This window comes from Leucoraja erinacea, chromosome 7, assembly GCF_028641065.1.
Source record: "Leucoraja erinacea ecotype New England chromosome 7, Leri_hhj_1, whole genome shotgun sequence".
Lineage (NCBI taxonomy): Eukaryota > Metazoa > Chordata > Chondrichthyes > Rajiformes > Rajidae > Leucoraja > Leucoraja erinaceus.
The window spans coordinates 44,135,933-44,159,362 of NC_073383.1; the positions used below are offsets into that span (position 1 = coordinate 44,135,933).

Here is a 23,430-nt window from a genome sequence, read left to right on the forward strand (position 1 = left end):
TTATATACTCCAATAGTCCCCAACAAAGATCATAGGCAATAGACAGTAAACAATAGGTGCAGGAGTAGGCCATTTGGCCCTTCGAGCCAGCACTGCCATTCAATGTGATCATGGCTGAACATCCCCAATCAGCACCCGTTCCTGCCTTCTCCCCATATCCCCTGACTCCGCAATTTTTAAGAGCCCTATCTAGCTCTCTCTTTAAAGCATCCAGAGAACCTGCCTCCACCGCCCTCTGAGGTAGAGAATTCCACAGACTCATCACTCTCTGTGAGAAAAAGTGTTTCCTCATCTCCGTTCTAAATGGCTTACTCCTTATTCTTAAACTGTGGCCCCTGGTTCTGGACTCTCCCAACATCGGGAACATGTTTCCTGCCTGTAGTGTGTCCAAGCCCTTAACAATCTTATATGTTTCAATGAGATAACCTCTCATCCTTCTAAACTCCAGTGTACAAGCCCAGCTGCTCCATTCTCTCAGCATATGACAGTCCCGCCATCCCGGGAATTAACCTTGTAAACCTACGCTGCAATCCCTCAATAGCAAGAATGTCCTTCCTCAAATTAGGGGACCAAAACTGCACACAATACTCCAGGTGTGGTCTAACTAGGGCTCTGTACAACTGCTGAAGGACCTCTTTGCTCCTATATTCGATTCCTCTTGTATAAAGGCCAATATTCGCTTTCTTCACTACCTGCTGTACCTGCATGCTTACTTTCATAGACTGATGTACAAGGACCCCCAGATCCCGTTATACTTCCCCTTTTTCAACTTTACACCATTTAGATGGTAATCTGCCTTCCTGTTTTTGCTACCAAAGTGGATAGCCTCACATTTATCCGCATTAAACTTCATCTGCCATGCATCTGCCCACTCCCCCAACCTGTCCAAGTCACCCTGCATTCTCATAGCATCCTCCTCACGGTTCACACTGCCACCCAGCTTTGTGTCATCTGCAAATTTGCTAATGTTACTTTGAATCCCTTCATCCAAATCATTGATGTATATTGTAAATAGCTGCGGTCCCAGCACCGAGCCTTGCGGTACCCCACTAGTCACTGCCTGCCATTCTGAAAGGGACCAGTTAATCCCTACTCCTTGTTTCCTGTCTGCCAACCACTTCTCTATCCATGTCAGCACTCTACCCCCAATACCATATGCCCTAATTTTGCCCACTAATCTCCTATGTGGGGCTTTATCAAATGCTTTCTGAAAGTCCAAGCACACTACATCCAATGGCTCTCCCTTGTCCATTTTCCGAGTTACATCTTCAAAAAATTCCAGAAAATTAGTCAAGCATGATTTCCCCTTCGCAAATCCATGCTGACTCGGACCGATCCTGTTACTGCTATCCAAATGTGCGGCTATCTCATCTTTTATAATTGACTCCAGCATCTTCCCCACCATCGATGTCAGGCTAACTGGTCTATAATTCCCCGTTTTCTCTCTCCCGCCTTTCTTAAAAAGTGGGATAACATTAGCTACCCTCCAGTCCGCAGGTACTGATCCTGAGTCTATAGAACATTGGAAAATTATCACCAATGCATCCACGATTTCTAGAGCCACTTCCTTAAGTACCCTGGGATGCAGACCATCAGGCCCTGGGGATTTATCACCCTTCAATCCCATCAGTCTATCCAACACCATTTCCTGCCTAATGTAGATTTCCTTCAGTTCCTCTGTCACCCCAGATCCTCTGGCCACTACTATATCAGGAAGATTGTCCGTGTCTTAGTGAAGACAGATCCAAAGTACCTGTTCAACTCATCTGCCATTATTTTGTTCCCCACAATAAATTCACCTTTTTAGGTCTTCAAGGGACCAACGTTGTTCTTAACTAATTTATTCCTCTTCACATACCTAAAGAAGCTTTTGCTCCCCGTATTGTCTTTTTGGTTATCTTCTGTTGTTCTTTAAACATTACCCAATCTTCTTGCTTCTCGCTCATCTTTGCTACGTTCTTCTTCGCTTTAATTTTTATACTGTCCCTGACGTCCCTTGTCAGCCATGGTCATCCCTTTCTCCCCTTGGAATCTTTCTTCCTCCTAGGAATGAACTGATCCTGCACCTTCAGTATTATTCATAGAAACACCTGCCATTTTTGTTCCACTGTCTTCCCTGCTAGTGTATCTTTCCAGTCCTTTGGCCAGCTCCTCCCGCATGGCCCCATAGTCCCCTTTATTCAATTGAATAGTATGACACAGGAAGCCCTTCAGCACACACGTCTCTGTCGAATATGATACCAAGACCAACTCTTATCTGCCTACACAATAATCCATATCCAGAGCTGCCATGTTTTGTCAGAGCATTTCAGTATTCTAGTACCTGAAAATCAGTATTTTGCTGAGGAAATCAGTATTTTTACACGGTGCCATTTTGCTGAAAATTTTTTATTTTAAATGTGCAGTCATACGCATGTAAGAGTACAAGAATGCATAACTTTGCCACCAATTGACATGTCTTCTATGCACCTTACTTGACCGTGCATTCATTGGCATCTCTTTGTAAACTGCTGTTTGAACGGCTGCTTCCTGCTTTTAGCACCAGACGATGATGTAGAAGCCATTTTGGAAGCCTCCCTCTCCCCTCTCTCTCTCCCTCCTTCCTCTCTCTCCATCCCTCTCTCCCTCCCCACCCTCTTTCTCTCCCTCCCTCCCTCCCCTATCCCTCCCACCCTCTCTCCTTCCTTTTCTCCCTCCTTCTTCCTCTCTCCCTCCCCCCTCTCTCCACCCCTCCCTCTCTTCCTCTCTCCACCCCTCCCTCTCTCCATCCTCTCCACCCCTCCCTCTCTCCCCCTTGAGCCCCACCCACCGTTCTGTAATATCAAGGCCAATCCCAATGTAACTGCAATCCCACTGGTAACCTTTCACCAGTAGGCTTACCCAGAATTCTACCACTGCCTGACAAATAATCAAAGATGCAACTTACACTGAGAAAGAGAATTCCAAAGACTCATTATTATATGAGAATTTTCCTGAACAGTCTGTGACCCATAGCGCTTTAAAGCCCATAGCGCTATGTTTAAAGCCCATAGCGCTCCAGCCGATAGTGCTATATTTAAAACCCACAGCGCTTCGTTTAAATTCCCACGCGTTAAACTGACAGCACTCTGTTTAAACCTGGAGCGGGACAAGCAGCGACTCTGGAGGGAAGGAATGGGTGACGTTTTTGGTCAAAACCCTTCTTCAGACTGAACTCCGTATTTAAAATCCGTATTTAACAACACAAAATCGTACATCCGTATTCTAATTGCATTTCCGTACAAAATACGGAAAATCAGTACTACTTGGCAGCTCTGCATATCCCTCCATTCCCTGCATAATCCATAGTCTCTTAAATGTTGCCATTGAATCTTCCTCCACCGCCACTCTCCATAGTGGTTTCCTGAGTGAAAATAAAACTTGCCCTGCATATCTTTTTTAAACTTTGCCCTCTAACCTTAAAGCTATGCCTTGATATTTTCAACCTGGGAAAAAAGTTCTGTCTACCCTATCTATGTCTCTAATAATTTAATATACTTCTATCTGGCCTCCTCTCAACCTTCCTCATAATCGAGTACCAAGTTGGAGAAGCTGAAAAGAGGAGAAGTTGAAAAGAGGAGTCAGAACAATAGTGTTTGGAGACTGCCTAGTTGGAGGGACAGACAGGAGGTTCTGTGACAGCAAACAAGACCCTAGAATGCTCTCGAAGTTGCCTCCCTAGTGCCAGCGTCCAGGATGTCCGAGCAGCTGTAGAACATTCTTAAGGGGGAAGGTGAGCAGCTGGAAGTTATTGTACACATTGCCACAAATCTCCCAGGCAGGAAGTGAGGTGACATCCTATGGAGTGAATACATCAAAAGGTTAAAAAGCAGGATCTCATGGGTAATCTCCATGGGTGAGGGTAGAAACAAGAAGATAGGATTGGTGAATCTGTGGCTCTGGAGTTGGTGCACGGGCAGGTATTCCGATTTTTGGGAGCCATTGGGATCTCTTCTGGGGCAGAGATGTACAAGGGGATTGGGATGTTCCTGCACTGAAGCAAAAGATCTCGACCCAAAATGTCACCCATCCTTTTTCTCCAGAAATGCTGCCTGACCGCTGAGTTACTCCAACACTTTGTCTTGGCAGGCAAGTTTGCTAGTCATACTCTGGATGGTTTAAACTAGTTTGCGAGGGGGAACACCTGAGGGTAAAAGAGGAGGGGGAGTTGCTTTACTGATTAAAGAGAATGTTTTAGCAATCGTCCAAGATTGCCGGGAAATTTGGCACAGTGGGGCCAGGGTGGCACCATGTTGTAGCTGGTACAGCCGCTGCCTAACACCGCCACAGATCCATGTTCAATCCTGACCTTGGGTGCTTCTGTGTGGAGTTTACACGTTCTCCCTGTGACCATGTGGGTTTCCTCCAGGTACTCTGGTTTCTTCAAATATCCCAAAGATGTACAGGTTTGCATATTAATTGGCCTCTGGCTCTTGTGTGTAGGGAGAGGAACGAAAGTGAGATACATAGAACTAGTGTGAACAGGTGATCGATGGTCGGCCTTTACAAGATGGGCTGAACAGTCTGTTTCCATGCTATATTTCTAAAACTCTAAAGTCAAATAACATTACTGATGGTTCATCTAACGAAGGGAAATGGTGGCGCAAATAAATAAATGAAGGATGATCACTTTATTAGGTTTGTTCTATTGGCCCACAAATAGTTAACAGGAACTAGAGGAACAAATATGCTAGGAGATTCCAGACAGCTGAAAGAATAATAGGGTTATCACAGCAGGGGATTTTAACTTTCCCCAATATAGACTGGGATTGCCAAGGGCTTAGACGGGGTGGAATTTGTCAAATACGTTCAGAAAAGTTTTCTTAGCCAATATGTAGAGGGCCCAACAAGGGCCCAACAAATTAGGATGGGCAAGTGACTGAAATGTCGGTAGGCATGCCTGTGGGGACCTCTGACCATAGTTCTATTAGCTTTAAAATAGTTATGGATAAGAACAGGGCAGGCCCACAAGTTCAAGTTCTGAATTGGCGCAAGGCCAACTATGATGTTATCAGACAGGAACTTGCAAACGTTGATTGGAGTAAGTTGTTTGCAGGCAAAGGGAAGTCTGAGAAGTGGGATGCTTTTAAAAATGTGATGATGAAAGTTCAAAGCATGTATGTTCCTGTTAAAATGAAGGGCAAGACCGGTGGGAGTAAGGAAGTTTGGATGAACAGAGAAATGTAGGCACTGGTCAGGAAAAAGAGGCATGGACCAGGTATTGGCAGTTGAGATCAAATGTAGCTCAGGAGGAGTTTTAGGTACTGAGGAGTATATTTAAGGAAATCAGGAGGGCATAAAGGGGTCAAGAGATAGCCCTGGCAAATATGATTAAGGAGAATCCAACAATATTTTATGAACAATAAGGGAAAAAGAGTAACTAGAATGAGAATTGTGTCCCTCTGTGAGGAGCCACTTGAGGTGGAAAAGGTGGGAAATCACCCGGGCCTGATCAGATATATCTGAGCACAGCTAATGAAGAAATTGCAGGAGCTCTGATGGAGATATATGGCATGTTTTGGCATGGCTGAAGAAAAGAGTCTTTCCCCTCTCACCTTAAACCTATGTCCTCAGGTTCTTGATTTCCCCTGGGGCGTGGCTAATGTTGTGTTTCTATTTAAGAAGGACTGCAAGGACAAGTCTAGGATTTAAATACCAGTGAGCCTAACATCTGTGGTAGGTACGTTACTGGCGAGAATTCTGAGGGATAAGATATGCATTAGGATAGATAGAGGCTAGTTAGGGATGATCAACATGGTTTTGTATGTGGGAGATTTGATTTAGTTACTTGAAGTAGCTGCCAAGAAGTTTAAAGAGAGCAAGGCCATAGACATTGTGTACATGGACATCAGTAACACCGTTGATAAGGTGTTTAAGAAGGAACTGCAGATGCCGGAAAATCGAAGGTACACAAAAATGCTGGAGAAACTCAGCGGGTGCAGCAGCATCTATGGAGCGAAGGAAACAGGCAACGTTTTGGGCCAAAACCTTTCTTCAGACTGATGGGGGTGGGGAGAAGAAAGGAAAAAGGAGGAGGAGCCTGAGGGCTGAGGGAGAGATAGGTAGGGGAGGAGACAGCAAGGGCTAACAAAATTGGGAGAATTCAATGTTCATGCCACCAGGATGCAGACTCCCCAAGTGGAATATGAGGTGCTGTCCGCTTTAACCAACCTGACCTCCCGGTGGCTCAGCACTTCAACACCCCCCTCCCATTCCGAAGGCTAGCTGCCTGGATACAGAATTGGCTTCATGGAAGGAAGCAGAGGGTGGTGGTGGTGGAACAATGTTTTTCGGACTGGAGGCTTATAACGTGGTGTGCCCCGGGGATCAATTCTTGGCCCATTGCTGTTCGTGGTTTAGATCATTGATTTAGACGAGAATGTGCAAGGCATGTTAAATAAGTTTGCATTTGACACAAATGTAGGTGGTATCATAGACAGTGACGATGATTATCAGACATTACAGCAGGATCTTGAACAGCTGGGCAAATAGGCTGAAGAATGACCAATGGAGTTCAATGCAAATAAGTGTGATGTGTTGCATTTTGGGAAGTCAACCAGGGCAAGATCTTCGCCGTGAATGTTATGGTCCTGGGGAGTATTGTCGAGCAGCCAGATCTAGAAGTACATGGGGCTCACATCCCTGAAAGTGGGATCACATACGGTGGTAAAGAAGGCTTTTGGTATCGTGGCTTTCATCAGTCAGAGTACTGAGTATAGAAGTTGGGATGTTATGTTACAGTTGTGCAAGAAATTGGTGCAACCGCATTGGAGGATTGTGTTCACTTTTGATCACCCTACTATTGGAGGATGTCCAAGCTGGAAAGAGTGCAGAGATGATTTACGAGGATGTTGCCAAGACTCGAGGTCCTCAGGTACAGGGCTAGGACTTTATTCCTTGGAGAACAGGTGGCCAAGGATGATCTTCTAAAGGTGTATGAAATCACGAGGGGAATAGAGTGAATGCACAGAAGAGAATTCTTCAATGCCATGACCAAGCATGATGCGTGCTTTCTTTACCACTCAATCTACTTTTTGCAGCATATTGGTAGTTATCACAGTACATAATATCCCTCATATTTCACAACTCCAGCAAAAGTATTGTTCATGTTCATTTTCTAGGTCTGCATAAAACTTGAGAGTCTTCAATTTACAACAGAAATCTTTAATGCTTTACTCAATGCTGGCAGCAAGACAACTCAAAATGGCTGCGCACACACACACACACACACACACACACACACACAGGAGAAAACTATATACAAAACATCCTCCTTTGTCCTGTGCAGCGCCACCTGCTGCACGGGAGCAGCAACAGGTCGTCTCACCCCACACAGTCCACCAAACATCACACTTCCCCTTTCCAGTTTGAATGTCTCTATAGGGGGGTTGCACGAAAGGTTACTGGGTCATAGGGCTTGACGCAGGGAGCCGCTAAATCCAACTGGAAGATATCCGCCACTTCCGGTATATGTTATTAATGCTAGAAACGCGTACTTTCCTACCTGTTAAAAAACGCCAAAATGTTGAATTTTTGCGCTGAAAAAAATTGTGGGAGTCGGGGTAAGTGTGAGAGACATGTACCCAACTTTAGAATTCCAAACGTGAAGCGAAATGAAGGTATAGAGAAGCGAGAACTGAAGGGACTACAGCAGCTAAAGTGCTTGGTAAACATTGAAAATATTGGGAATTATCGCGTTTGCTCACTGCATTTCATCAAGTAAGACATTATTTGTGTTTTTTCTTGATTCCTTTGGTATCTAAAAATTCTCAGAAGTGATAAATCAGGCTGTAAATTTTTCTCCAGATGCGTTTTCATTTTGTATGTAAAAACCCACGAGAACCATGGGCGATTTAAAAAAATTACAGCCAGATTTATCATTTCTGAAACTTTTTAGATGCCAAAGGAATCAAGAAAAAACACAAATAATGCCTTACTGTTGATGAAATGCAGTGAGCAAACGGCCAATGTTCGCCAAGCACTCTGGCTGTTGTTGTCCCTTCAGCTCTCGTTTTTATCTACCGTCATTTCTCCTCACTTTTGGAATTCTGAAGTATGCTAAATGTCTCACACGCTTATCCCGATTTCCATAATTATTTACAGCGCAAAAATTGACAATTTCAGCCGGTTTTAACGGGCCCGCTACGCTGGAAATAATGGTAAGTGCCTACCTGCAGTTCATTCCGGTGTAATCCATTTGGAGTAGCCTAGCAACAGTACGGGTCATGGGTCGTGACCCGACTGCCGTGAAACCTCCCTATTCCTGAATGAGTCGCCTTGGGGGAATACCACGATTGCAACGTGTCGATCGACGAAGGGTCACAGGCAGATCGGCAGGGAGTTCATCTGGCAGAACTTCGTCAAGCCAGGGGAGGGGCAAGTCAGGCACTCCAATATCCACACGATTCGGCACCGGGGTGTCCGACTGCTAGGTTCTGGTCAGGGTCTGCGCAGTCTTTGCTGGAGGAACGCAGCTTATTAATTGGTCATCATGCTGTCGGCATTGTCCTTCTTGTCCTTGGACAGTGTACATTTTGGTTCCAATGTGAGCCATGATCCTGCCAGCGCACCATTTGCTTTCCTTTGCCGTATAATTGCGGTAATATACGTAGTCGCCAATGTCGAATTTGGACTTCTTTGACTTTGTTGGCTGAGTGCGCGCCGTATAAACGTTATGGGTCGGATTCAAAACTGATAGGGGAGAGCGCACTTGACGTCCGAGCATGATCGCTGGAGTTCGACCGGTAGTGCAGTTTGGAATGGCTCGATATTGCTGTAAGAAATCGTGTTATGCCAATCGTTTCCATTTCTTTTCGATTCCTACAGCATGTTTCATGACTTGCTTGAAAACGCCGACGAGCCGTTCTGCCTCACCATTTGAGGGCGGATAAAAAGGTGCTGATGTCAGATGCACGATTGAGTGTTATTTGCTCCAGTCACCGAACATTTGCGTGGCAAATTGGGGCCCATTGTCGCTTACAATTGTTAAGGGCAATCCCCAAATGGCAAACAAATCGTCGAGCACAGAAGTGGTTGTTTTGGTGGTTGGATACTTATTCATTTGGATAACATGTGGTCATTTCGAATGGGCGTCCATGACGACCAGCCACATGTCCTCCAGGAACAGTCCGGCAAAATCTATGTGGATTCGCTGCCATGGTTGGTCGGGGACGTGCCATGCGGAGGTCTTTTCCAGAGGATTATGCGCTGTTATGGCACATGGTGTGCAGTCCTTGAAGTGGTCGGCTATATCGGTCTCGATATTCGGCTACCACACGTGCATATGGGTGGGCGAGTGCCTCCCTTCACACAATTCCAATGTGTGTCTTGTGCAACATTTACAGAGATAGCGATCGCTGTTCCGTCAGAATTATCACTCGACCATCGCAGAGCAGAATGCCATCCTTTGAGGAGATTTCCGTTTGTACATTCTGGAATGCGGAATTCCTTGTCCAGCTTAGGACAGTTCAGCCACCCGAGTGACAAAATGTTGTACCTTCGACAAAATGGAGTCTGTGCTCGTATAGTTGGCGACCGTCCTTGCGGAGACGGGGAAATCAGCAATGACCCGCGTGTTGAGCACGTTCACGTCCGTCTCAATTTCCATAATTACCTCCTTTTTATCGAATGTCAGTTCGGGTCCAATTGGTAGACGAGACAGTGCATCGGCATTGGCATGCTCGGCAGACTGCCGGTAAATGATGTGATCAGGGCCCAACGTTGTAGACGCTGCAACGTCATGACAGGCAAACTTTTCTCTGGACTGAAAATAGTCAGCAGCGGCTTGTGGTCGGTGATGAACAGGAAATGTCGCCCACTCAAATATTGGTGGAACTTCCGGACACCAAACACGATCGCCAGTGCTTCTTTCTCCACTTGGCTGTAGTTTTTCTCGGCGGTCGTCAGCATTTTGGATGTGAATGCGATTGGTTCTTCCTTGCCGTTTGGCGCCGTTTGTGAGATTACAGCTCCAAGCCCATACGGCGATGCATCGGTGGCCAGCAAGATCGGCTTTGATGGGTCATAGTGGACCAAACGCGTCTTCTGGGCGAACATCTCCTTCAACCTGGTGAATGCATGGTCACACTCTTTGGACCAGTGTCATTCGACATCCTGTTTTTGCAGGTTGTTCAATGGTGCGCACAAAGTCGAAAGTGCCGGTATGAACTTGCCATAGTAGTTCACCTTGCCAATGAAGCTTTCAAGCTGCTTCACATTTTCAGGTGTCGGCAATTTCACAATAGCGCCCACTCATTCTTCCGATGGCTTCAGATCACTTGTCGACGTCACATGTCCGAGATATGTGATCTGTTGTTGGAAGAATGCGCACTTGTCCATGCGCAATTTCATGCTGTAGTTTTTCAGTGCCGTGAGGACCTGTTTTACGTTCTGTAGGTGTTCTTCCTCTGTCCGGCCGGTGACATTTATGTCATCCAGGTGGGTGGCTACGTACGGAATCCCGGCAACAAGATTGTCAACCAGATTATGAAAGATGGCCAGCGCCAGTGCCGGTCCAAACGACAATCGGTTGTACCTGAACAGTCCCTTGTGCGTGTTTATCACGAGCAGGTTTTTTGTCTCGTCGTCCAGTTCCACTTGGATTTACGCGTCAGACATGTCCAATTTCGAGGTACTGTCCTCCTTGCAGCTTGATGAACAGCTCGTCCACTCTTGGTATGGGGTGTTGATCAATGTGCAATTAGGGGTTTACGGTCACTTTGTAGTCGCCACAGATGCGCACCTTACCGCAAGGCTTCTGAACGACAACTATGGGTGTGGCCCATTCTGAATGGTCCACATGGGTGATAATTTCATCAAGACGGCAGAGTTCCTTGTCGATGGCATCCATCCGACTGAACAGAACTGATCTTGGTTTGAAGAACTTAGGGACGGCATCGTCTTTGAGTATGAGCCGTGCCTTCATCTTTGTACAATGTCCGAGTCCAGGTGCGAAAACGGCCGGAAACTGGTCAAGAAACTTCTGCAGGTTGTTCTCACACTTGTTGACCATGTTGCAATCTGTGGTAGATAACAATGCCATAGTTGATCCATTGTAAATCAAGGCATTCATGTCAAGCTTGAAAGCATGGATCCAGTCGATTGCACACAGCGATGTACCTTCTTTACCAACGACGATCAGCGGCAACATCTGTGTCATACCATTATAGGAAACGGCGACAGTGCATTTGCCTTTAGCGGGAATGGGCTGTCGTCCGTATCTGAAAATACTGATGTTGGCCGGTTTCAGTTTCGGTGAACCGATCCTCTTCTCTCCCAGATGTCCTGACCCACTAGCAACACAGCCGCACCAGCGTCCACCTGAAATTGTAGATCGACGTCGGAGACCCGCAGCAGAATCCTCGGCTTGTCAGTGATCGTAGATACCCCGAGCACTTCAATAGAAATGGTCTCCGCGATTTGGTCAACTGTGTTTTGCGCTTTCTTGCCCTTTCTCGGCTAGCAGGGTTTCGACCTTCCACCCACAGGGGGACTGCTCTTCTGAAACTGTCCCACATTCTCCGGTTTTGTTCTGGGTCGACCAAGTGGTTTCTGGCGCTGTGGAATCTGGCATTGCGGACGAGTCTGACGAACTGTAAGCACCTCCTGAGGGAGCTTCGACGCTGTTTCGCCGGCCATTTTGTGCAGTTCTTTACTTAGCAGCTCGCATTAAATACGACGACCACCTTTCTCACTCGGGATCGAAACTAACAAATTGCCGAGATGTAAGTTTGAGTACACTACAGAACTAAAAAAATATGTATATTTTTAAAATCGAAAAATAGGCTCTTATCTGGGTCCTTGGACACAATCCAAAGAATCCCACTCCTGACACCACTTTCGTGTTCATTTTCCAGGTCTGCACAAAACTTGAGAGTCTTCCATTTACAACAATTCAAAATGGACAAACACACACACACACACACACACACGAGAAAATTATATACAAAACATCTCCCTTTGTCCTGTGTAGCGCCACCTGCTGCACGAAAGGAGCAACGGGTCCTCCCATCCCACACAGTCTACCAAACATCACAGTATTCATTATCAGTATACTGATAACTGATTTCAAAAGCCATACTCATATCATATAACGTCCTTTACCTTATTGGGATCTGAAAAAGAACGGTTTTATCCAAGATCAATTGCAACTAGTGAATGTTTTCCAATTTACTTTATATTGGGAATTTATGAATATATTTTCTTTGAAAATTCAACGTTACTTACTCATGTCACAAATCTTATTGCATTTTAAACCTTTATCATAGTAGAACGTTTTGAAACGTTAATGCTTAGATTTCAAATAGTGGGCCCATTTTACCAATATGCAGATTGAAACAGATTACAGAATTTTAAACCTATAAACTACAATGAAAAATGACATTTCTTGTTCTTGAAGCACACCATAATCTCACCTCCAGTTGCATCAGTCAGCTCTGTCCTGCGAAGGAATCCCAGATATCCTGTCCGTGCCCACAAAGTCTGTGTATCTCCAAAACTGAGTTGGGCATTGAAATGGTCAGCGTGTAAGGACTCCTCACCATAAACTGTGTAATACCCAGTGGCATTATGTGGACTGCTCACCCAGATCTGCGTAAAGATGTCAACAGTAAATGAGGTTAAGTGAGGTTATCCACTTTGGTGGCAAAAAACAGGAAAGTAGACTATTATCTGAATGGTGGCCGATTAGGAAAAGGGGAGATGCAACGAGACCTGGGTGTCATGGTACACCAGTCATTGAAAGTAGGCATGCAGGTGCAGCAGGCAGTGAAGAAAGCGAATGGTATGTTAGCATTCATAGCAAAAGGATTTGAGTATAGGAGCAGGGAGGTTCTACTGCAGTTGTACAGGGTCTTGGTGAGACCACACCTGGAGTATTGCGTACAGTTTTAGTCTCCTAATCCGAGAAAATACATTCTTGCCATAGAGGGAGTACAAAGAAGGTTCACCAGACTGATTCCTGGCATGTCAGGACTTTCATATGAAGAAAGACTGGATAGACTCGGCTTGTACTCGCTAGAATTTAGAAAATTGAGGGGGGATCTTATAAAAACAGGCTAGATGCAGGAAGATTGTTCCCGATGTTGGGAAAGTCCATAACAAGAGGTCACAGTTTAAGGATAAGCGGGAAATCTTTTAGGACCGAGATGTGAAAAACATTTTTCACACAGAGTGGTGAATCTGTGGAATTCTCTGCCACAGAAGGTAGTTGAGGCCAGTTCATTGGCTATATTTAAGAGGGTTAGATGTGGCCCTTGTGGCTAAAGGGATCAGGGGATATGGAGAGAAGACAGGTACAGGATACCGAGTTGGGTGATCAGCCATGATCATATTGAATGGCGGTGCAGGCTCGAAGGGCCGAATGGCCTACTCCAGCACCTATTTTCTATGTTTCTGTTATTTCCTTCAAAGCATCAATCTGAACTTTAAGTTTAATTCATAGTCCTCCAAAAACGAATGTGGCTGTACCATGTTTAATAATAGATAACCATTTCCTCATTACAATTTTCATACGTAAAGTAACCCTGGAAGACGAATACAACCTAGGCCAGAGTAACGAAGATGCCAACTACAATTAATCAGTTTTGTGTTGATTTTCCACATTGGTAGTGTAGTAGCATTCCGGTTCTCAGGGTATCAATTTTGCTAATGCCAAAAGTCAGGCATTCCTTGCACATCATCCCAAGCTTCCATTAGTTTCTTTTTGTCTCAGTTCAAATGGGTTTCTTTCAGCAACATAAATGTTTTCTGCCTTCCAATAGACACCCTAGTGAAGGGTTGCCAATCTAGTTGAGTACTTTCTTTGAGGCTTTAAACACAACCCCAACAGTTCCCCAGCACTCCACATTATCAAACAGGCTTGTGCTCCCCACATTTCAAAGGACTCACTCGAAAAGAGCATTTTCCCTAACCCTGCCCAAAGATCAAGATTCATCTCCAATTCATGAGACTACAGGACAATAATGCTAGCTCCATGCATGACAGATTTCATTTGGAAAAGCTTGCTACCATCAGAGGAATAAAACAATTACCGCAAATTCTTACTCCCTGAAGAACACTTAAAAAAAAACATTGACACATTTGATTTACTAAATAATGAGCAAGACTCCAACTGTCCCCCCTCCACTACTAAAGCAACTTAGCCAGAGACCTATTATAGTTAGTTGCCAAATCTTGCTTATCCAATTTAAATGCCCAACACAGAGGAGGATAAACACTATTTTTCTCCAATTTATTAGCGGTTGCATTAAATTTCTTGGGGGTGCTCATTTCACTAGTGCTACTTCATCATAAGTGCATAAGTTCATTGTGTTACTTGTTTCTGTTTTAGAAAATAAATTTACTGTGACTAATTTGATAGTTATAGATTTGCTGGCTCATCACAAAAGTAGCTTTATTACGCCTGCTCTTTCAATCCGTTACTATTTTGAACTTTTTCCAAATCCACATTTTCTAAATTGTAGAAAATATTGCATCTGCTTTTGATTAACGGTTGGTGCTCTCTGATCTCACCTCTCCAAGATGCGAATCTCCCAGTGGGCCTTTTGTCTCTGGATTGGTTATTATAACCTTTACCCCAGGGAGAATCTGCAAAAGAAATCAAAAAAACCGAGCTAACAATCAGTACGGTAGTTCATGTGCTGTGATTTGATATTGTGCCGACTGTTAATTCAATAGTACTTTTAATCTTTAAAGAAGCAGCCAATTATAAAATTCAAGAGAAGCAGATTCAACATTTCAGGAGCTGATGGATTAGATTTTACTGCCCAATTTCAAATATTTTCTATCTTATTTTAACAATAGCATTAGGCTCTGACAATATTTTCACAGTATGCTAAATCAACCATGGTGTTGAAATATTTGACAAAGGTAGCAAACAGGAAAAAGTTACTTAGCCCATCAGGGCCCTCCTGCCCAAATGATACCCATGCATTTAACCCCTTCATTCCATCATGGTCATCACTGCGTCTGATTACTTGAATGAGTACAGCCAGTGCTTCTCACAACTTAACTAAAATAAGAACACAATAAAAGCTCTTAGATTAGGCAACATTTGAAAAAATGTGACTGCTTCAGGTCAAAGACTGTTAGGACAGATGAGATGAAAGTTGATCTGAACAATAATTCTATTCCTTTTCACCCATACTGTCTGACCTGCTGAACATTTACAATTTTGTTTTCTGTTTTTTCAATTTTGTTGAAAGTATGGACAATTATAAAACTTGTTCCTTATTTCTCCTAAACTTCAAATGCAGCTCTATTCTTACAACATCCCATAATGCTGACATCACTACTGCCCGATTTATTTGCTCTCCTTTACACTTCCACTTCTCACATTTTGAGCCTCGATTTCTCGTACGTTTAAATGGTAGCAATTTTTCACCTCTGAACAGCTTTTGTTCTTCAAAGTATCTTGTGCACATACCTTTCCAGACTCCATTAGTGGAAGACTATGTGGGGAGCCTCTCTCTACCAAACGCACCCTGGAACGAGAGAAATTAAACTATAAAACCCCTTCCATTCCATTAAATAAAAGACATCTATAAAATTTACATAAACGTTCCCTCTCAAAGCTCTGACAGAATGGGAGGTTACTACATTAAAAATGACTTGTTTTCATCACTTGTCGTGGTCGGGGAGCTTGTGTGTCTCAGTGGCAAGCACATTTCTTTTCCCCTCCATTTAGTGATCTTTCACATCTGAAGTGAAGCTCTCATAGCTATGGTTGAGTGGGCATTTGTTTCCATAAAGCAAACTTTAAGTAGTAAATGCAAAGTTAAAACCCCTTTCTCGTGAATAACATTTGTAAACGATTCTTCCATTTGACAATTTTATGTGCACATCAGTGCAGGGTTATCAACAATAACTCCTGGTTAACCGTGACTTTGGTGCAACAAATTGGTATCTTATCTACAAACTGATAAAGCAAACCGCATATGGAATTTAACAAGACATTATATAAAATTAATGCATGTAACAAGTATTTTATTTTTTAATTAACTGCATAATGTTGTTGGTTTGTGTACACTGAATAGAAGGCTCTGATATGTCACATTTAAATAAAACTTTAAATGTAGTAAAACTGCAAGGTGCTTAGAGAAGTTGAGTCAAAGAGGATTATTGATAAACAAAATAGAATACCGAGCCATGTGTATGGATTATAGCATTATGCCCCTGTCCCACTTAGGAAACATGAGCGGAAACCTCTGGAGACTTTGCGCCCCACCCAAGTTTCCATGCGGTTCCCGGGGGTTGCTAGAGGTTGCAGGTAGTGGGAGCAGGTAGGGAGACTGACAAAAATCTCCGGGAACCGCACGGAAATCTTGGGTGGGGCGCAAAGTCTCCAGAGGTTTCCGTTCAGGTTTCCTAAGTGGGACTGGGGCATTAGTAATTAGAAGATTGGTAAAAAGACCAGTATGACAAAACAAAGAATTACAGAACTTGGGGCCCTAGCAGCTGAAGACATAGTTGTCGACTTTGGATCAAAGGCTCAAGAAATCAGAAATAGAGAATTGTAAAGTTTCTAGAGGATTATAACGTTAAAAGGTTGCAAAGATGCAGAGAAACTATGGAGTGATTTGAATATGATAGTGAGGATTTTAAATGTATGGCACAGCCAGATCAGGAACTAATATACATCAGCAGGACGACAGTGGAAAAACGCATGGGATCAGTTTACACTCTGTAGATGAAGCACTGTTGCATTTGGCATGATAAAATGTCTGATTATTTCCTGGGGGAATGACAACATGAATGCAAGGGAGGAATTTGTGCAAACTTTATGGATAGTTGTACAATATAAAAAATCTTGCACAAGTACAATATTGCTTATGCTATAAAGGATTGAAAAAGTAATGTCACTGTTTCTTTAGCAGCAGCAGTCGCTGTAAAACATTGGGATGGAACATGCTCTCCTTTTGTTATTTAACTTGTCCCATTATTATTCCCACATCAGTAGTCACTCATTCATTCCTGCTCTTCATCCATTCACAGACTTTCACATTTGTTCTTTCCTATCCTGTGCTGGCCTCGCCTGCAGTAGAAAGCCACGGCATGTGGCTGCCTGTTTATATCAACTCTATTCTGATAGCTTTTCTTGTTGAACTTGTTCGAGCAGCAACATCAGATCTTTACTGCTTTCTCACAGACAGCCAATATCAACTCTCATTACAAAGGATAAGATTAGACTTGTTGCAAATGATTCAATTGAAAGAAATGCAGCAGGACTTCTCAGAATTAATTCTTTGATTTATTTTAGTCAACCTCACTATTACCCGAAATAACCGTCACCATTCTAAATTAGAATCATCATAAAAAGCTCAATTTACACATCAAAGATATTTAATAAGCAATGTTTAGACATTCGTAGACACCAGGGTAATTGGCATATTAGGATGAAAAATGTCTTGATGCGCCATTTACAGGATCTTTGAACAAAGATGAACTCTTCCTCTCTCTGATTTGTCAACATTTCCAGTTTTTCATCTGACCATTAAATTAGCTACATATTGCTAACATATTATAATAAACAAACAGAATAATATTTAGGGAGGTTAATCGCTGGGAAAGTTGTGATATATTTGAATGCCATTTGGTAGAGATTCTAATCAGACCCTAACCATACAATAAATGAGCAAATTCTTCTGCTAAAATAGACGAAAAGGAATTTCAATGAAGCATTAATTCAAGAACAGCCCGCATTTGCAAAATTTAATCATAAAGGGTAAAAGGAAGTTTTAGTTTGAATGATGCTTCTTGTTCAGAACAGTAGCAGCATTGAGTATAATTTTAATTATAAAATAAATCAGCAAAGTGTTCGGTTAGATCTCCCACTTTTTCCAAGAACGAGTGGTGGGAATGGAAAATGGTTGAACCAAAGGTTTAAAGGAGGCAGGGGTTGATGGACAGCAAGCAGAATGGTCTTCCAGGGAACCCACAATTCACCATCATGACATTGAGGTTTTACCACAATCACAACTTTCCAACTCTCCCATACTATTAATACCTCGCCATTGTTTTATTTGTTCAATAACCACCCAAGCATTCCCTGTTCCATCACTACTTATTCCCAAATCTCCATGAATACATGAAACTAAATGGAGAAAAATATACAAGCAACTGTTAAAGGCTTCATTTAGCTGTATCTCCAAGCAATAACAAGAGCAGAATAAAAGATAAAATATTTATATTTTATCAGGGAATGAATACAATGGATGTCACATTACAAAAAGAGCTCTTAAACAAAAAGATTTAAAAGAGATTCAAGATAGAAATGGGTGGAATAATTAATAAAATATATCAAATATAAAGTTATCAGCATCACAGTCCTATCATCATATATGCTTCAGGAAAGAAACCGTGCAGCCGCTATTGCATAACAAAACAACTCATTGGAAAAGGGAACAGTGTAATTAATGCAAGTTCTTTCTTTACATAAAAAGAAATGGAACAAATCCAAGGAACTATAGATCAATTGGCTTCTTATTTGTGGTAGAAACGATAACTAAAATCTTCCTCAAATGTAACAAGCAAACAATCGGAAAGTCAATACAACCAAACTAGTCAGAAAGTCAAACTACAATAGATTAGCATGACAAAGTAAAAGGGATAGTCAAAATGACAGATCACGCATGGATCAATTTTATTCAATTCCTTGTGGTAATTGGGGTGGTTAGACAAGGATAATGCAATATGTCTGGAATCCAAGAAATGGCCAAAACAATATTGTGAAGTTGAATCATGAATGTGAGAACATGATGAGTCATGGGCCAAGAAGCAGAAAAATAGTAAACTGACTATAAATTACACAATGAGTAAAATAGGAGATTAATGTCAATTATACTGATTAGCTACTGTTGGAATTGTTATTACTTAAAATGAGTGCAAGCAAATTGAACTGAAATTGTCAAGTTCTACAAAATAATTTTGCCTGTTCTCAAAATTTATATGGCACTTAGGATAGGCTATATTTACATAGTAACTCAGTGGGGCATCTCGTGTAACTCAGCGGGACAGACAGCATCTCTGGAGAACATGGATAGGTGACATTTCAGGTTGGGGCCCTTTATCAGACCCTTCAGAAGTGTCTGATGAAGTAACTCAATCCAAAACGTCACCTATCCATGTTCTCCAGCAATGCTGCCTGACCCGCTGATATACTGCAGCATTTTGTGTCTTTCATTGGTAGACCAGCATCTGCAATTCTATGTTTTTACATAGAGTGCACCGGATTTTCAAATAAATTATATGCACAGATGGACCTAGAAATTAGACTACTTGCATCAGGAATGAATAAACAGACAATGTCTGTTCACGAGAAGAAAAGATTGTGATTGCGTAAAGATTAGGGTTTGGCCGGTGCACTGCAAAAAAACTTCCACTTGCACAAGATGCATGATCTAAGATCCATATCCAATATGAAAAACAAAAAGGAATTCAACGAGATCGTTTTTACCTCGACATTGGTTAAAAAGTTAAACTTGCTATTACAAGGAGAGCCGAGGTGGCTGCTCTGAAAGGAATGCGAGCACCAGTCAAAGAAGGCCTTTGCAGAGAAGTAAAGCTTAATTAAATAGATACTGTACTGCTGTTTTTTAATAAAACCTGATCAAATTTCCAATTTGTCAAGATTTGATTCTCCGTACACACCTGGACTTGAATGGGATGATGTAAGTAATAAAATAACATGTAAAGAGAGATTGCGACAAGTAAAACTGTCTAAAGTACAGTAAGACTATACCTGTCATGGCGGAGTGCTCTCATATCCACAAAGACTGTGGTTGGATCTGGTCCAGAAGTTCCCTTAAAAAAAAGTAGATAATAATAATAAATTTTATTTATGGGCGCCTTTCAAGAGTCTCAAGGACACCTTACAAAAATTTAGCAGGTAGAGGAAAAACATGTAAGGGGAATGAAATAAATAGTAGAGACATGACTAGTACACAAAGTAAAGACAGAATTCAATACAAAACACAATATGAGGCAATTAATGCCACAGATGAAAAGGGAGGGGGACGTGGGGCTAAGGATAGGCAGAGGTGAAGAGATGGGTCTTGAGGCGGGACTGGAAGATGGTGAAGGACACAGAATTGCGGATCAGTTGGGGGAGGGAGTTCCAGAGCCTGGGAGTTGCCCTGGAGAAGGCTCTGTCCCCAAAACTGCAGAGGTTGGACTTGTGGATGGAGAGGAGACCGGCTGATGTGGATCTGAGGGACCGTGAGGGTTGGTAAGGGGAGAGGAGGTCAGTGAGATATGGGGGGCCAGATGGTGGAGGGCTTTGTAGGTGAGGATCAGGATTTTGTAGTTGATCCGGTGGGAGATGGGAAGCCAGTGAAGTTCTTTGAGGACTGGAGTGATGTGATGCCAGGATTTGGTGTGGGTAATGAGTCGGGCGGCTGCGTTCTGGACCAGTTGGAGTCGGTTGATGTAGGTGGAGCTGATGCCAAGGTTATGCCAAGGCTAATGGCAGATAGTGCCATTAACACCAGAAGTGTAAAAAAAAATAGACGCATAGTTGTTAATTGCACCATTCCACCATAGCTGGAATCACCATTTCTCAAAAACATGGTGTCATGCCAAAGTTACAGATCCCACAATAGCTTTCCGTACAAAATATTATAAATTACAGGGCATAATTTATGTAACGAAGAAGCAATATCCTTTAAAGCATAAATACATATTTAAGATTACAGGCACAGTAAAAATAGATTATACATTTACAATGACAAATTCCCTCAGCAATGTTTTCCTTTCTATACTTGTTCCACAGCTAAATGTTCTTTCTTTCTTTGCAAGAAAATTACTTTATACAAGTAGTCACAATCAATTTATAGTGCTTAAACGAGATTGTGCTTTGTCGACAAATAAAAATAACTATCCACCAGGAAAGCAATCTTGAAGAGAAAATAAACTGCAAGAGTAATAGGAACAGACGTCACCAATTGATATTTGCTGCTGACCCAACTTGCATTTGAAACTAAAATTGAAATTGATAATATTTCTAGTCTAAGGACAGCATCCCTTTCTAATGTAACTGTGCCGTTTCCAAGTGGGACAGAAATGTTTGCCTGCCACGTATATTCTAATAATATACCTATTTTAGCATTCCGGCATGTTAAGAACAAAATGCTGTGCCAAACTATTTTCAGACGGTAAACCAAATCATGATATAAGTAAAAATAACTATGATTACGACAGATGATGATTACCAGAGAGGAGTTTAAGAAACAAATAACAGTTTAAATTGTCATAAGCATGTACAATGACACAATAAAAGACTGTGATTGAACGAAGGATTAATAGGCTGCGTTACCATTAAAACAATGAATAAAAACTATTTTATCCAATGCTATTCTATCTGTATACTTGGCCCTATCGGCAAGTCGCATATTCCCATTTACACAATAAATTTCTACTTTAATGTTTATTTACCCAATTGTTCAGATTTTCAAATAAAGCAGCAATTCTGAGTTTTATCATTTTGCAATAAATTTAAGATAAATTTGCCACCTGGCTTCGATGATGATCTGGGACTCAAAAAAAAAAAACAATTACTCTACCTGCTCAGCCAGCTTGCCCAGCCTGTGTGGCTGAGAGTATGAGGGAAGAGGAAACGAGGAAAGGAGATGACACAGGTCAGCCCAGAGAGAGGAAGGGACAGCCAGATTTAAAAGAGAGAGAAGCATAAGCAAGAGACAGAGACAAACAGAAACAGCAAAACAGTTACTGAAGACACTGAATTAGTGGCTAGCAAAAAAAATTACACTGCTGCTTAAGTACAAGGATCGAAGGAAACCATACACAAAGCGTAGCCTTTAATTTATCTGTATTGGTGCTGTCGTGCTTTTCCAGAAGCCAATGACAAGGGCATACCACATTAAATAATATACAGCATAAGCAGACTATTACTTCACATCTCCTTAAATAGTTTTTATTTTCAACCTTTATTGACCATTAAGTCCAAATCAATTGTAAATCAAGAACAAAAATCTGGGAATTTCCCATAATATCCCGAATACATCCTGCACGAAAAACGAATTACATTAGAATAACATTATCAATGACACTAACATAACATAGACATGGTGGAGACTTGATTACTGTATCTTTGAATGGGAAAAGTTAAGGGAACAGGTTGAGGAAGGGAGGGCTATAGATGAAAGAACCCTGAATCATTCTCCAAAGGATAAATCCATGGCTTTGGGTGGTCAATAAAAATGGCAGATCCCATTTCCTAAAGATGCATTATAGTTTTATTACAGGTATACATTTTGTGAATGCCTTGTTATATATTAGGTATTCAGATTAGATTTGCAGTTTTGACCAACATAAATCTTGGGGCGACTAGGTATTTTTCAGAAAGATAGAAGGTTGTGGTACTGCCCAGGCAATGGTATTTATATTTCACTGCAGGATAATGACATATTAATGTGTGATCAACTTAATTTAATTTAGACGATGAGATTCTCACCTGCAAGCAGATTGCCACATTAACCCTGCAGCCAAAAGTTGTACTGACGGCTCTCAGAGACAGGCCAAGGTCCTTAAATAACTTAGAGAAGGACTGCGTAAGCGCTATTCGTGGGCGCTCCTCTGCAACTACCATGCACGTTCGAACACAGGACAGATTCACACCTTTTGCCTTGAAAAAATAAATATGCTCTTAAGCTCATAACAATGCATAGATTTTTTTTTAAAGATACAATTTCATATTTTATAAACATCTGGCATTAAAACTCGACAAGATTAAGAATGAATTGAAGAGAAAAAATGTTCATCTTTGAGCCACTACAGCATCTCTTTATAAATGACCCCATCATTCACAGTTTGCTCAATCAACACCAGACTGATTGCAGACTCCTTACCTTGAGTGCATCTGTTTGTGCACCAAGTCCTTTGGTGCACATCTCCATTACAGAGTAGGAACAGAAAGTCACACGCACTTTGTACTGACTCACTGCAGACAGCCAGAGAGAGACATTACTCTCCAATTCAAGTGGAGGGACCAAGATGGATTGATGACCAGAATATACACTTGGAAAAGAAAAACTATTATGAAAATCTATACTGATCTCTTTAATTGTGTGCATATTGCAGCTTTAAACAATTCATCAAATAAATAAGTTAACAAATTAATGTAAAAACAATACAGATAGAGCAACTTTAAGATTCTTTCACTTTATTGTTTCTTTCTATGCTGTTTGAAGCTGCTGAGATGTCTGTCACCAAACCAACATAAACCCGTGTCAATGAAGAGTCTTTCTTGTTTTCTTACAGGGTGCGGCGCTACATGTTTTGATGCTTTCCCTTCAGCTATTCAGCAACATTGGAAACCAAACATTAATAGCCTAAACTTGCATCTTACTTTCAACGTTATCACAGCTTTATAAGCTGCTTTACCATTCTTTGAAATCA

The 23,430-nt window shown here is 42.0% G+C and overlaps 1 protein-coding gene across 1 annotated transcript in view; it reads right to left on the reverse strand.

Moving 5' to 3' along the window:
• Positions 1-23,430, reverse strand: part of LOC129698938 (disco-interacting protein 2 homolog A-like) — a 233,352-nt gene that overhangs the window by 5,681 nt on the left and 204,241 nt on the right. The window contains exons 31-36 of the mRNA XM_055638423.1: positions 22,881-23,049; positions 22,487-22,657; positions 19,757-19,818; positions 15,443-15,500; positions 14,530-14,604; positions 12,432-12,606 (exon numbers count right to left, since the gene is read on the reverse strand). Of these exons, the coding sequence (XP_055494398.1) occupies positions 12,432-12,606; positions 14,530-14,604; positions 15,443-15,500; positions 19,757-19,818; positions 22,487-22,657; positions 22,881-23,049 (710 nt within the window). The remainder of the gene's footprint in view (positions 1-12,431; positions 12,607-14,529; positions 14,605-15,442; positions 15,501-19,756; positions 19,819-22,486; positions 22,658-22,880; positions 23,050-23,430) is intronic.